At 32.3% G+C, this 16,245-nt stretch overlaps 2 protein-coding genes across 3 annotated transcripts; one reads left to right on the top strand and one right to left on the bottom strand.

Annotated features, from left to right (window-relative positions):
* Positions 1–6,040: 6,040 nt before the first annotated feature.
* LOC120073328 (MLO-like protein 10) lies at positions 6,041–11,521 on the top strand. The gene is made up of 15 exons (XM_039026106.2): positions 6,041–6,888; positions 7,196–7,253; positions 7,375–7,607; positions 7,721–7,837; positions 8,189–8,249; positions 8,397–8,485; positions 8,865–8,939; positions 9,017–9,105; positions 9,230–9,279; positions 9,372–9,412; positions 9,495–9,668; positions 9,996–10,031; positions 10,430–10,497; positions 10,731–10,791; positions 10,936–11,521. Exons 1-15 carry the CDS (start codon positions 6,706–6,708, stop codon positions 11,323–11,325), a joined length of 1,725 nt encoding a protein of 574 aa, XP_038882034.1. The 5' UTR covers positions 6,041–6,705; the 3' UTR covers positions 11,326–11,521.
* Positions 11,468–14,832, bottom strand: LOC120073326 (monosaccharide-sensing protein 2-like). 2 transcript variants are annotated; one of them, XM_039026098.2, is made up of 6 exons: positions 14,596–14,832; positions 14,376–14,486; positions 13,316–14,233; positions 12,418–12,971; positions 12,126–12,313; positions 11,468–12,033 (listed from the first exon to the last, which is right to left on the bottom strand). In XM_039026098.2, the coding sequence occupies exons 2-6, from the start codon at positions 14,452–14,454 to the stop codon at positions 11,592–11,594; spliced, it is 2,181 nt and encodes a 726-aa protein (XP_038882026.1). In that variant the 5' UTR covers positions 14,455–14,486; positions 14,596–14,832; the 3' UTR covers positions 11,468–11,591. The 2 variants fall into 2 exon arrangements, with proteins under 2 accessions (XP_038882026.1, XP_038882027.1); XM_039026099.2 differs by having other exon boundaries at positions 14,376–14,483; positions 14,596–14,817.
* Between the last annotated feature and the right edge of the window lie 1,413 nt (positions 14,833–16,245).

The raw sequence follows: 16,245 nt of genomic DNA, 5'->3' as shown, positions 1-16,245 counted from the left end.
GGTCTTGCATGAGGAGGGTTTGGGAGAGTGAGAGAGAACGAGAGTTTCCAGTTTTACATATTCTATTTAGCAACAATTACAAACAAATCAGAGCTCTAAACAACGATCCAACCGTTCAAAATGAGACCTTATATGTCCCGAACAAATTGACCAAATTTTAGCACGATCCAACTGTTCAAACTCCATAAATTCATGATTTTGTGAAAATTGTGGTTGAAAATCCGAACAACTGTCTTTCTCTCCGATTTTCTGCCTCTTTTTAGTCTCCTTTAATTTCAAATATCACAATTCTTTCATTATTTTTTTTTTAAAATTTTAAAAAGATAAATAAAATATTTTATCACAATATCTCTAAAATCTCCAACGAATCTATCAAATTAATAAACCAAATAACTTATTTAATTACCTTAATTTAGACTCCAAAAACTAAAACTAACCATATGAAATCCATCAATTTGATACAAATTAAATTATTTCAAATATTTAAATCAATTTAAAACCATATAAAATTAATTATCTTCTCAATTGTTTTAAGTTGGCTATAAAATCTAAAAACTAAAGAAAATTAAAGTCCAACAATTTAAGATAATTAATCCTAATTTACCCGAAACTCGGGATATTATATAACCCATCTCTTCCTGGTGCGAATTTTCATGAGCAATGATTTAGCAGTGTCCACAGAGTTGTTATGTGATGAAAATTAGCAACTATGAGCAACTTGTTATGGGTTAGTACTTTAGTTGCACAAAAGGGTTTGATTGAAATTGTGATCACATAGAGGTCGTTTAGTTTTAGGTTTTCTAGATGTCCAGAAATTAAGGATGACTGAGAAATATAAACTTAGAAATAAGATTGATTGGAATAAAAGATGATTGTGTTTGGTTGTGCAGTTACTAGAATAATGAGCAATTATAAAGTATTAAATTAAACCAAATTTACCTTTCAATAATTAATTTATACCATAATAATTTTAAACAAAATAATTTAATTTAATCTTCATTCAAAGAACGAAAAAGTAGGAGAATAAAATGATAAGAATGAAAGGAAATAAAATAAGAAAATTAAAAAGAAAAGTTAAAATAGAAAAAGATGAATAATAATTAGAATGAAGAAGAAAAAAATAAATAAAATAAACATGTTAAAGAAAAATATAAAAGGAAAAAAAATGTAAAAATATCACATAAAGCATAAAAAATGATTAAAAGAATTGAAATAGTAAATATAAAAATAAAAGAAAATAATGAATAAAAAAAGAGGAAAAAAACAGATGGAAAAAGAAATAAACAGAGGAAAAAAAACGAAGAAGCAAAAATGGGAGTTTATTAAAAACTCACCAATTACGATGAAAATAAAAAGCATACAAAGAGAGATATTATTGATGTCTCGGAGAAATGTTTTCCCAAGTAAATATCTCAAATTATCCAAACAAGAATTTTATATATTCATGTCCATTCTCACCCTCTATTTCCTCAAACCAAACAACCCAATAAAGCAATAAATCAATGCTTGCAGCATTATCGCCTTTAATTTGGTCATCCCCTCTCGTGTACCAAGTGAGTACATATACCCTGGAATGCACTAGAGGATAACAAGATTTTGCTCAAACACTTCGAGTCATTGTTGGGAATGCGACCAAAGTCCCACATTAGTTAGATAAGAAGAGGATCATGAGTATATATGTGAGAATGACTATCTCCATTAGTATTGTCCCTATCAGTCATCGACATCAAACCACACAACTTGTCTCAACTACATCTATCTACTTTAAGTTCACTATTTTTTTTTAATCCATAATACATTTTTATTTAATTTTTATCAATAATAATCCGTGTCTAACTACATCACTATTTGGTTATTATTCTATCTAATGCATCTCTTATTATATTTTTAAGTTCACATCTCGTATTACTTTTAATTAGTAGCCATATGATTTCTTCGCGGGAAATGCTTATATACTTTATTGGAATGTATTGAAAACAAATCAACCAACATAAAACAAAATGTTATAAACAAAATTGTTTAAAAAGGCTTATATAGTTTTTCTCTAATATATATATTTTAAAACAAACAAAATGGTTTATTGAATTAGTGAGAAAATAATTTAAAATTTTAAGCTCATATCTATGGAGATAGTTGTTCTTCCTTATATACCCACGATTCTTCCTTTATCTAACTAATGTGGGACTTTGGTCGCATTCCCAACATGATTGAAAATAAATTAATTATAATTTTTAATAAATTAATATAATAGTAACGCGAATGACTGAAAGTGAGCTTGAGCGAAAACTTAGGGTGTAAGAGTGTACAATATTAACATCAAATACAAAATAAAAACTACACTCAAAACTTCATGATAAAATTATAACATTTTGAAATTTAGTGACGAAACGAAAACTATATTCAAAAGTTAAAATTCCAAGGTGTAAATGTAACATTTACTTAAAATCTAGGGACAAAACACACATATATATATATATATATATATATAATTAATTAATTAATTAAAATAGTAATAATTGGGTGGAAAGAAAACTAAAGAGGTATAGTTGACCTTGACATTGTCGTTAGTATTTAGAAAATAATGTGTAAAGGGTTACGGAAAAAGAGGAAAAGAAAAATGTAATGAAAAATAATAGAATTTGATTGAATGAATTCTAACAATTACTTACAAAAAAATAAAAAAATAAAAAAAATCATAAAATAAAAATAAATAGTTATCCATTTCCGTTGGCATCTATTAATATCGACATGTTCGACCCATTTCAACAATAAGCCAACTTGCCAAATATATCTGTTTTTTTCTTTTTCCACTTTTTTTTTAATGAAAAAATAAAATAAAAATTTAATATATACATATAAGATCAAGTTATCACGTAAATGTGAGAGAAATTATTTTAATTGATAAAATTATTGAAAATATTTTTAAATATAATAAAATGTCATGGTCTATCAGTAATAAACATCTATCAGTATTTTATTTATAATAAACGATAATAATCTATTAGTGTCTATATCTTATAGACAATAACATTTTGTATTTTTAATTTTGAGTGTGGAATGGGAGAAGTTAACACCTTTCTTGTTCATTTTGGATTAAAAAGATTATATATATATATATATAAAAGAACAACGATGATTTTTTTCTCTAATTTCTCTTGAATTATGTAGACAATTAAAATGTAAATTCTTACCTTTATGTAATTTCTCTTGGTGAGCTTAACAATTATCCCGATTTAACTTCAAAATACTATTTAGAATAACCTAGGTCATCTACTTCGATTCTATAAATATTTCATTCTTCGCCCACAAAATTTTGAACTTATTATACTTATTCATTAACTGACTTAGGTATCGGTAAGATTGGCAATGAGGTCGAGACGGGGATCCCCGTTCCCGTGGGGATATTTTCCCATCCCCATTGTTCTTTTTTTAAAATATATATATATATATATATATATATATATATATATATTAAAAAAGATGATTGGGGTTGAGGTCGGGGACAAGAAAAGGGCGGGGATACCCTCTTCGTCCCCAACCGGGGACTCGATTAGAATCCCCGATTTAACCACCATCTCCAGTCAAACCGGAGATTCCCTATTCCGATCGAAGACCCAACCCCATAGGGTTGCTAACCCTAGATATTAGAGTGTGTGAGATAATCAACACATTGCTATGTATATTTTTTTATCTTACAGATCATTCTCTCTTTCTTTCAAGTAAAATTACGGTTGTTGTCACGAAAAGGTCTATTTTTTTTTTTTTGTTGTTGTAAGTCTCGATTTTGACACGACAAAGTGATTATTAAGTCTACGTAATTAGAGAAAATATACATACAACCAAATATAGGCTTCGCAATCATAACTTACATGCGGTTGCTGGCTAAGTTTTAATTCCACAAATATACCAATGAAAGTGATTGATCTTTATGGTAATAAATTTGCTTTCATATTTAAAGCCTTAACATCATCACATGTGGAGACAGACGATGATTGAAACGTTTAAATGGAAACCATATTACAAACAAGTCAAACTAAAGTATCCCATGCGATAAAATGGTTAAATTGAAGTTTTTGTTTATAAACTTTCAATGCTGCAATTTTTTACTTTGCATCTAATTCTTCATCACTTATCCACTATTTTTTTTCTTATAAATTAAGAATGAATCTAATTTTAAATTGAATTAACTCTCATATAGATAGAACGTTTTAAAGTTTAAGATTGCATTAAACATAAATTTGAATCTACAACCCAACTTGCAATTGAAGAAGAAGAATCCAAGTATATTTTAAATTCAGGTCAAATTACAAGTTTGTTCCATTAATTTAATTAGAATCTAATAAGTCCAATTTTCAATCATGGAAAAATAGTTTCATAAAATTTAAAAACGTTTAATAAGTTTCTAAGCTTTAAGTTAAGGGAAAACGGTTTCATAAAATTTTAAAAAATATCTTTTTGGTCATTAGGTTTTGGGTTTATTTTCTATTTGGTTATTAAATTTTCAAATATTACACATTTATTTTTGAGTTTTGTTTCATTTTAGTTCATAATTTTACACTTGAGATTTAAGTTTTGTTTCAATTTTGTCTCTATGTTTCAAAATTTTACATTCTTAACCTTACTTTTTCATTAAATATTCACTCAATCATTCACGTCAATTTCTATCAATTAATTAAAAATAGATACGAAGTTAAATTTTAAATTTATTTTTAAAAGTGATAAAAATTAGTGAAACTTAATTAACACTCAACTTTTTTTTTTTTATTATTATTATTATGATTTTTAGTTTATTAACATAAATCAACACTAGAGATGGAAAATTAGTTGAATAATCGAAGTTAAAAGTATAAATCTTGAAACATAGCTACCAAATTGAAATAAAACTCAAATTTCAAGAATAAAATCGTAATATTTTGAAACTTAGGGATTAAATAAAAACTCAATAAAAAACCTCGGACAAAAAGATATTTTTTTCAACAATATATTTTAAAATGAGCAAATCTATTCTTTGTAAAATTGAATTATGGGTCTAACAAACCATACAATTTTCAATTTTAATTTGTAAATTAAAAAAAAGAAGTCAAAATGGTTAAAGATCTATTATAGTTTTTGAATAATATGAAATTTAAAAGTTCAACAACATAGGGATCTACCGAGATCAAAGGTTCCCAACATGTTAAAAAAAAATTAATAATAATAACAATAAAATAAAATAAAAAATAAAAGTCAAAATTCCTTAAAAAAAGTTTAAATACTATTTTGATCCATAAATTTTGAATCTTATTCTATTTTAATCCCTACGCTTTTAAAAACGTCCATTATAGTCTTTAAACCTTGAAAGAGTGTTTACTTTAGTTATTGCTATTAAGACTTTGTTAACTCTTAAACATATATTTTTTTTTTATGATTGGTCAAATAAGTTGGTCATGCTAAAAAAAACCTAGAGTTTCAATTTTGGATTAGGCAGTAAAACTATTTTTTTTTTTTTTTTTTATAGATCTCAAAATAAATTTTACGTCTAAGATTTTGGTCGTTCACTATTTTGTTATGTTCGCTGTCGATATTTTATTCACCTTCATCGTACTCAATACATACTAGATTGAGTTTCATCTTTAAAGAATTAACATACATAAGAACTAAAATAAACACTTTTGGTCGTTCACTAGCCACGTTCGTTGTCGATATTTTACCTCACCTTCATCGTATCCAATCTATATTAGATTGAATTTCATCTTTAAAGAATTAACATAATATTAACCCTAAGAACTAAAATAAATACTTTTTATTTTAAAAAATTTAAAGATAAAAAAAATAAAACTCAAAATTGAGGAAAAAAATAGGATTTATATATTTAAAAAAACTCATAATTTAAGATGAACTTAAAATTGAAGTTTTGGATTTTTACTGATGATCTTGTCCCTACTTCACCAATTGTCACGGTAATCTAGGCGTTGTCCTTATTTGACAGCTGAAACGTGTGGACTGTGTTGTTACTGTAATCAAAGCATTCATCCAAAATTGAAAAACATTTTGCATTGTTATAAACGGAATTAAATTTCTAAAAGTGAAAAAAAAAAAGAAAAAAAAAAGCAAAAGTGTAGTGGTTTCTAATCGACAATTCTTCACCAGAAAAGGTCAGAAATGGCTGATTCTGCAGATATAATTTAACCACACGCAGCCGCCCAATCCCAATTACTCTTCCTTCACCATTGACTGACTTCTCCAAATTTCTCAAATCTCCATAAGAAATTTAATACAGCTTATAAAACCCCAGGTTTTGCAGTTATGGAAAATCGAAAGAAGTTGACTCTCTGGACCCATCGTCTTCTTCTTCTACAACTTGTCGCCTTGCTCTAACAGTTCCATAATGAACGCGTTTCGCTTCATTCAAACAAGGGTTTTGTTGGGTCTCTGTTAATTTAGTCAATTTTTGATTTGTTTAATCGCTAAATCGAATGTGCTCCCACTAACCTGTCTACGACTACTACCCCACCAAAAGGGTCGACTTCTTCTTGCCTTCTTTCACCAGCTTTCTTTCTTTGCTTTGTTTTGCCCCTTTTTCTACTCTTATATATATTTGGCTCCATTCTTTGAGATGCAACTTCATTTTATTGCTGTTTGAGGCCGACCCATTTGACCTATCTTCTTTATTTCTTCATTCGTTTGTGTTTTCTTGCATTTGGGTTTGTGTTTTGAAGCTGAAAAATGTTGTTGGTTTATTATTTGTGTTTGAGTTTGTTGTTGGGGAAATCGTGGGCGGCTCCGGCCGGCGGTGATGGCACCACGAGGGAGCTTGATCAGACTCCAACGTGGGCTGTTGCTGGTGTTTGTGCTATTATCATCGTTATTTCGATCGCCTTGGAGAAACTTCTTCATAAAGCTGGAACGGTGGGTTTGTTTTTTCCTTTATTATCTTGATTGTGAAATTCAAAGCTTCTTGGTTAGTTCGAATTGTGTATGGTTCATCGTGTTATTGTTATTCACTAGACATTACCCAGTTGAGTTTGTCTTGTATTTGCTAGTTTTAGACTTCTTTTATGTGTTGATTTCTGGGTACTATGAGTTTTTCTGTTTGATTTTTACGTCTCATTTTGTCTGTAATGGGGATGCTTGACATTTAAAATGTTCATCTCATCAGTTTAATCTGAATTATGGATTTTTTATATCACTGTGTTCCTCTGTTTTGTTCATTTAGTGGCTAACGGAAAAGCACAAGAGAGCTCTCTTTGAAGCTCTGGAGAAAGTTAAAGCTGGTACGTTCTACAACATCTCTGAAAGTCAATTCAATTTCTGTTCTTCTGTCTTTTCAATTGTGCATTTAAATTTTGGTAGATAAGTAAACTCGAATTACGATTGATTTGTTTTTGGTTGCAGAGCTGATGATTCTGGGTTTCATTTCACTGCTCCTCACCTTTGGACAGAACTATATCATTAAAATCTGCATTCCCACAAAGGTTGCAAATACTATGTTGCCATGTGCAGCGGCCAAAGGGGACAAATCGGAGAAGGACTTGGGAGGAGCCGATGAAGGCGAACATCATCGACGACTTCTATGGTTAGAACGCAGGTTCCTTGCTGCTGCTGGTGGCGCTGTTAGTTGCAAGGAAGTAAGACCTTTATTTGGATACAACATTCTTTGACTATCTTAACTTAATTCTCTAAACTCTCAAGCATATTTTGGAAAAATTCTCAAACCAATTGTTTATTGTTTTGCAAACAGGATCATGTGCCACTTATATCTATCTCGGGATTGCATCAGTTGCACTTATTTATCTTCTTCTTAGCTGTATTTCATGTAGTATACAGTGCTATCACAATGATGCTTGGGAGGCTAAAGGTATGTAAATTATTTGTATGCTCAATGTTATGCTGTAAGGAGTGTTTTATGGTTTCAAAAGTTCTTGGTTCAAATATTAATTGTAAGGCACCTCAACTATAGTTTCTCATTAATCCAAGTTTTGGCTGTTAACCACAATGGGTAATTAAAGAGAAAATTGGTCATCTCTTTCACTATAAGTTTATTATGCTATAAAATTGGCACTCAATCTTTCTCTTTAAGAAAAACTTTGAAAATGAGATTGAGAAGAGAGTTTTTGTAATGGATTTGGGTTTTTTTTTTTTTGCCTCTGTTAGTTGTTAAAGCTACTCATGTCAATGTTTTATACATTGCTTTCATTTCTATGCACAGATTCGAGGTTGGAAGGCATGGGAGGAGGAGACCTCAACTCACAATTATGAGTTCTCAAATGGTATGTCAGTATCATTTTCTTTGAAAAAGCATTTTTTTGAATAGCCTAACTTTTGCATGTCCTGTCCCAACTTAAGTTTAATGATTTTTCTCATGGACGGATCAGCTTTTCCTCTTTGGAACTAAACTAGATGATCTTGTATCGCAGATAATGCACGATTCAGGCTTACTCACGAAACATCATTTGTGAAAGCTCACACGAGTTTTTGGACAAAACTTCCCGTCTTCTTTTATATTGTAAGTAAAGTTTCTCCCAAGCTATGCAACTGTTATTTCCTTTATTGCGAAATTTTTAATGTGGATTCACTTGGACGTGATCTGGAAACAATAATACTGAGAAATCACATTAGAACAGTAATGTGCATAGGCGATTTAATCACTAATGGTCAACAAAGTGATGCTCGTTTTTTTATGTATTTGTGGATATGGAGTGTTGGAGTGGAAGGAATCATAATCTTTCATTTAAGATATTGCATAGGAAAATAGGCAATGCACAACCACACATCCTTCCTCTATCACAAGGACGAATATGAGATTCTTTAGCCTTGATTACAAATATGGATATTTCATTACCTGTAGAGGTTTGAAACACCTAAAATATGTCAATTTGTTGCAGGGATGCTTCTTCCGACAATTTTTCAGGTCTGTTGGTAAGGCCGACTACTTGGCGTTACGTAATGGATTCATCGCTGTGAGTTTCCATTTCCCATCTACCTGCTGATCATAAACGACTTTTTTGTTCCTTTTATGATAGTGCTCAATCTGTAGGTTCATCTTGCTCCAGGAAGTAAATTTGACTTCCAAAAGTATATTAAAAGGTCTCTAGAAGATGACTTCAAAATAATTGTGGGAGTGAGGTAAAAAATGGATAAACTATTTTCTCCCCATCCAAAAGAGTACAATGTTATCATGGGTGGATCTTTTCTTCCAAATGACTGAACCTGTAGACGTCCTGATTTATTTATTTAATGTTGTTTGCAGTCCTCTGCTTTGGGCATCGTTTGTCGTCTTCTTGCTCATAAATGTTTATGGTGAGCTAATTTATCTGATTTACGCTCTTTTAAAGTCCATAATTCTGAAAGTTATTCAAATGTGGTTTATTAATGTACTATCTTCATTACAGGATGGGAAGCATTGTTTTGGACATCCTTAGTCCCTGTGATTGTAAGGAATCTTTTCTGATAGGAACACCAGTCTATGTCTAGGCTTGACTGATTATTAAGTTTTTAACTTCTATCAATGACAGATAATCCTGGCTGTTGGAACAAAGCTTCAAGGAATTATGACAAAAATGGCTCTTGAGATTACAGAAAGACATGCTGTTGTCCAAGGAATTCCTCTTGTTCAGGCATCTGATAAATATTTTTGGTTTGGCAAGCCTCAGCTGGTTCTTTACCTCATCCACTTTGCTTTATTTTCGGTAATAATGAACAAGATTCTTGGCATCTTTTTGAATCTTCTGGGAATTGGGATGATGATAAATCTCTTGTTTTGTTGGTCTTAGCTCATTCCTAGGATTTAATTAATGTTCTTGCTCTCTCCTTTTCTTTTCAAAATCTTGTTTTTGTATGTGGTATTGATGTTCAGATGTGTCTAGTCTAATTTCATCAAGCATGTTAACATTACAGTAATATAATTTTTGGAAAGTAACTTGATCCATTTTCAGAAGTATTTTTTTTAGTAGAGCTAGATTTTAACTTAGCCCTACATTCTTGGTACTAACTGATCAATTGTTGTGTTTTTGCAGAATGCATTTCAAATAACATACTTCTTCTGGATTTGGGTAATTTCTTTTCCTTTTCTTATTCAAATATTGAAGGGCTTATTTATGAACATTCTATTCTAATATTTTCTTGGGGAAAAAAAACATATCCTTATTCCCACCCCAAATTTATATATTAAAACATTCTAAAAATCTTAGAAAAATAATAAAATCTTAAAATAGTCATTCCCCTAACATCATATTGTTTTTGAAGTCTAGCTATGAATCCAAAGTGTTAAAGAAGGGAAAAAAATTGTGAGAAAACCAGTTTAGTTCTGGAAAATAAAAAATTTGAAACAAAGTCATTATCAAACAAGATATAATATTTACATGAGTTATATTAGATCATTCTTGTTGCTCAAAACGAGTTCTTTTGCTGAGCTGTAACTCGAGAAATGTCAAATGTTTGTCATGTGCAGTATTCCTTTGGGTTAAAATCCTGCTTCCATACTGATTTCAAGCTTGCAATTATAAAAGTTGGTCTTGGGTAAGCCTAACTCCTTTATATGCCACTTTATCACTTGAAGTGAACTTTTTTTCTTTTTTCTTTTTCTTTTTCTCTTTGTCTTTTTTGGGTTGAAAAGGTCTGTTTTGGATGTTTTTCCATGTTTTTCCATGTAGATATATTCTTTTCTTGCACATACTTAATTTATCATAGCGCAAGAAGAACATCGAACGGTTTAAGTTAATCGAGCTTGTATTTTGATGGTGGATTTGTAGGGTCGGTGTTCTCTGTCTTTGCAGTTATATAACTCTTCCACTCTATGCTCTTGTAACTCAGGTACAATTTCCATATTAATTTCATGCATGTGTGACAAATGAGTTTGTTGTACTTGTGATGGAGTTCTTTGGTATTAAAACTGTTTGATTAGTATAATTTTGCTGGCTTTGTGGGATATGGCTGACTCGATTGGTGGCTTTGCAGATGGGTACGCGTATGAAGAAGTCGATCTTTGACGAACAAACATCGAAGGCCCTCAAGAAGTGGCACATGGCTGTTAAGAAGCGACATGGAAAGTCCCCGACTCGAAGGTTGGGGAGTCCAAATGCATCGCCAATGCATGCATCATCTGGATACACATTGCATCGTTTCAAGACCACAGGTCACTCAAATAGATCATCCATGTATGACGAGAATGATGTATCTGATTATGAAGGTGATCCATTGTCGCCTAAAGTCGATGTTCCAAATTTTACGGTAAGAATAGATGGCACCAATGAACATCAAGCTGAAATAATTGAATCCCAGCATACAGAAAAAAGGAATGAAGACGATTTCTCATTTGCCAAGCCTGGACCTACGAAAGGACCATGAAAATTCTCTGCTTGTGATTAACCTTTGACTTGTGTATCTTTTTGAGCTGGAATATTTTTTCCAGTCTTTTCACACTTAGGAAACAGAATGTAGCTCGTGATTTGTATATTCTTGCGGTTGTTTATAAATTGTTGGATGATCATTGTTCAAAATTTTACTGGAAATTTCAATAAGCAAACTGAACATACGTTCAATATGATGAATGTTCAATGTCATAAATTCCCACCAAAACATGGATTCTAATACAACAAAAATCTGATGCCAAGTCAGTACTCTGCATTGTCGGCCTGTTTTGCGCCAACTGCGAAGAAGTCGGAGATCACCTCCAGGGGCATGCCCTTGGTCTCAGGAACTTTGAGAAAGACGAATATCCAGGAAATTATGCATATAATGGCATAGGCACCGAACACTCCGCCGAGTCCAATGGAATTGAGCATAACTGGAAGTGAATAGGTGACGATGATGTCTCCGATCCAGAATGTGAGGGAGCATATAGCAATGCAGAGACCTCGAACTCGAGTCGGAAAGATCTCGGAGCAGAGGATGTTGGGGATTGGACCAAATCCCATGACAAAGCAACAGAAGTAAGCTACAACGCTGATGGTTGAGATCGATGCATTGGCAACAGAACCCATGTCCACCATGCTACCAATGACGAGTACGATCAGTGATATTATCAGTACAGGAATGGTAGATAGCAGAAGAGACCTGCAAGAAGAAGAAAGCCCCATGGTCATATTTGAGTCACGCAGGCAACTCAAAAGCATTTTGAAGAACAATGGACTGATATTTTTGTTTACCTTCTACCAGCTACGTCCATAAGCCTCATGGCAATGCCTATGGAAGGAAGCATCAGTAATGTAGTGAGGGCACTTATAAGCAGAGATGCAGAGGTTGAACCAAGTCCCAGTTTGGACAAAAGCACAGCAACTCCTGCCTGTTCTAGAATCTGAGGTGTATAATAAAGTACACCATTTATACCCGAAAACTGCATTAACAAAAGAAAATTTTCCATGATTGGGAATGCAAAAATAATATCCAAAAAGGTTTCATTAAAAGTGAAATGGTTGTGTAGGGGATTTAAAAAACCACCTGCTGAAGAATCTGAATTCCTATCCCAACGAACAATGCTCGTTTAACTCCTGGCTCTAAGATCTCTTTCCATGATGGCCGTTTAGTGGCTTTATCAGTTGGACGCATGACTTCTGGTCCAATAGGATGACTGCCGATCCGGAGTGCAGATTGGCTGACCAGACCAGCTGCTTGAATATATTCTCCCTCTCCTTGCATTTCACCTCCAGCAACAGAAAGAGCAGATCCATGCTGATGCCCATCTGTGCCTTCTTGATGCAAGTATATTCTCTGATAACCCTCTTCTTTTTTCCCAGTTCCATCAACTCGGTCGGTTCTTTTCCACATCAGTTGCCAGCCACCACCAATTCCTGTAGCATTAACGGCCTCACCAGCAGCATTTGGTCGCATCATGATGCTGCTGCCTCTCCTTGAGACGACATCCTTGTCTATTGTGGTTGATGTCTGCCGTGAGAGCAATGGGCTCTTCAAATTCTCCTCAGATTCAGCTTCAGGATCAGATGCATCGCCATCACAATCCTTCTGGCTTTCCATATCCCAGTGCTCATCTTTCCCTTGTAGAATACAAGAGCTACTGTCAAATATCAATGCACCTTAACCAGGCACTTAAAATAGAATTTTGAGACCACTCATAGATATAATAAAAATCACATTTTTATGTGTGTGCGCTCATAAAGATCATGATGATTGATGATTATCTAACTCATCATTTCTTGCCTATTATTAATATTATACATATATCCATGGACGAACTTTATAGGTCAATTTATATGGTGAAAAGTTAGGGATTCCTAATTCGAAAACAGATCGACATTCGTATCTAGGTTATATAAAATATCTAATTCAATCATAAATATTAAAGAGAGACTTCAAGAAGGGTGAAACTTGATCCTCGTACCTTGCTGATCACCCGTCATATTATTGAACATGCTTCCAATATTTGGAAGAAGCATACTGCGCAAACTTCCTGCCTCACCAGGAACCTTCTCATGGACACTGCCAAAGAGAGTTACCACAGGATCTATCAATGGCACACTCTGGTTAATAATGCTACCATGGCGGGATGCTATGCCAATTGTACTCTGTCCAGCGACAGGTTTGGCAATATAAGACTGGCCTCCCTCAGTTCCATACAACCTGATCTGACCCTTTTCGGTACTCGATTCTCCCGTTGCTGGGCCAATTATGTACTCTTCTACTGATGTGTCTCCACTTGAACCTAGACCCTCAACCAGCAGGGCCAGCTCCCCTGCAACATCCTCCCTCCCACGAAGTCTCTGCAGAACTTTCTTGGCCTCATTCATCCGGCCTTTGCTAACAAGCCAACGTGGAGATTCAGGGAGAAACAGAATAGTCAAAGCAAGATAAATAAGAGATGGCATAAAGAGGACACCAAGCATCATTCTCCAGCTAGGTGATTTGGTTAAGGACATTCCAAAAACCATGCAATATGACACAAACATTCCAATGGAACCAGTGAACTGCGGTAGGGTATTTAACAACCCCCTAATCTCAGCTGGGGCAGTCTCAGAAATATAAACAGGAACCAAAGTAACAGCAAGTCCAACTCCAAATCCATCCAATAGCCTAGCTAATAACAGGGTATGAACATCAGGTGCCCACAACATAACAAGACCACTAGTAAAATAAAGAATCGAGGATGTTATCATCATAGGACGCCGACCCACTGAATCGGATAAAGGTCCTGAGAATGTCGTAATAACTGTAGCTCCAATGAGTGACATGGCCACAATTAGCCCTTCAGTTGTAGGATCACCTTCCAATTTGAATTCCTTCTTGATGTACATAACAGCTCCTGAAATGGCATTAGCAGATACAAAAAAAAAAAAGAAAAAAAAAAGAAAAAAAAAAAAAGAAAAAGAAAATTCCTCTCACACCTAAACCTAATAAAAGAATTCAAGAGATTACACGGATTACTTATATTCTATTAATCATACCTGCAATGGTTGCATTATCCCAACCCTGCAACAGATTCCCGATTGCTGCAGCGATTGCAATGAGCACAGCTCCCCTCATCCTTACCAATGCGGTGAATTAAAATAACCCTCCTAGCCAACAAAAGCAATTGAATCAAAATTAATGGAAACACCAGGAACTAAAACAGTGGGCATGGTGACAGATTGTTAGAGAAAAAGAAAGTATGAAAAACAGAAGTACCTAAAATGAAAACGGAGACGACACGACAGAGTTGGGAGTAGAGACTAAATCGTAAAGGAGAAACCAGATGGCATTCCATGGCCATGGCCGAGGAAGGTGGTGTTGTGAGCGATTTTCCGCCATTTTTGTGAGCTCCAAATTCGCTGCAGATTCGAATTTGAAGGAGATCAAATCCCTTACAACAACAACAAGTGTACGGAAGACACAAATTCGTTTCATATTAATGGGAAAAATCTCTTCAAATATATATATATATACATATAAATACAGAAATTAAATTGCATTTAACAAAAGTACTTAAAACAATTAAACTAATTAATAAGCTAATTAGTACCTAATAGATAATAAAATCTCTCTGAGTAACATATAATTTATTTTTTCTTTTTGGATAATTGTAAACATGAAATTCCAAAATGTGAAAACTGTGATGAATTTTCTGATTTTATTTTAACCATATTTTAAAAATATTCCATTGTAAAATATATAAAAAAGTTTCAAATATTTTTAATCAATTGTACTATGTGCGAATCTATACAATATTTTCCAAGGATAGAAACTTGATCCTTACCTTGAACTAAATAATTTGATTGAGAATGTCATTTTATTTTAGTTTCTATAAATTTAGTCCGTATATTTTTTAATATATCTTAAATTTAGTCATTTGAAGTCGTTTTTCTTAATTAAAATTTGTTAAATAATAATAATTATTATCATGATTGAAAAGATATCGTGCAGATGTAATTTTAAAATTTATAGAGGAAATGTTAATCAGACTAATATGTTTTTGGAAAAGTCAACAATAAATTAATAATATAAACTATTTTTAAGCTTTATTGAAATTTTAAGGACTAAATTTAAATGTTTAAAAATATAAGGAATAAAATGAATAAAATTTCAAATATAAGAGTAAAATAATATTTAAACCAAAGTATATTATCAATGGAGATGTCCATAGGATGAGGAAGGCTTTCCCGTCTCCGTCCCCACTCCCTTATTCAATGCCCATCCTTACAAACTTCTTTGCGAAGATTAGATGGGGATTCCTAGGAAAATTTGCGAGGATCGAGTTCCATGTGGGAAAAATTTTTTCATTCACATTTTTAAAATCTATTCATTTTATAAAATTTTATATATTAAATGAGTCATTTTAGATATTATAAATCTAAACTTTTTACTTAAATATTACAACATTTAAGTCTTAAATGTTATAAAATTTGAAATATTGAAATATATATATATGTGGAAATATATAAACAAAACATTCGGATGAAAATTAGAAATAAGTATTTTAAAATAACTAATTAAAAAATTTAATAAAAATAAGTTCACTATAAATTTTTAATAAACTACCGTGAGTTTAAATTCCCAATATGTAAGTTCAAATATATATATATAGTTACGAGAAAATAATACATATATAAGAAAACAATATGTATGTATATTATATAAGAAAAAATATATATATGCAAAGACGGGGATAGGAACAAAGTTAGCGAATGTAGTCTTCGTTTCTATTCCCATTTAGTCAACGGAGAGAAATATCTCTCCGCTCCCTTCTCTATTCAATCAGAGATTTTGTACCTTTTTTGGGACAGATCCTCACAAATCTCGATTATATAGAATGAGTATACATCTCTAATTATCGATACA

The sequence above is a fragment of the Benincasa hispida genome, chromosome 3 (genome assembly GCF_027475165.1).
Source record: "Benincasa hispida cultivar pf3 chromosome 3, pf3_genome.v1.1, whole genome shotgun sequence".
In the NCBI taxonomy this organism is placed as follows: Eukaryota; Viridiplantae; Streptophyta; class Magnoliopsida; order Cucurbitales; family Cucurbitaceae; genus Benincasa; species Benincasa hispida.
Note: the sequence above shows the minus strand (reverse complement) of the source record. Positions and strands in the feature narration are given on the sequence as shown.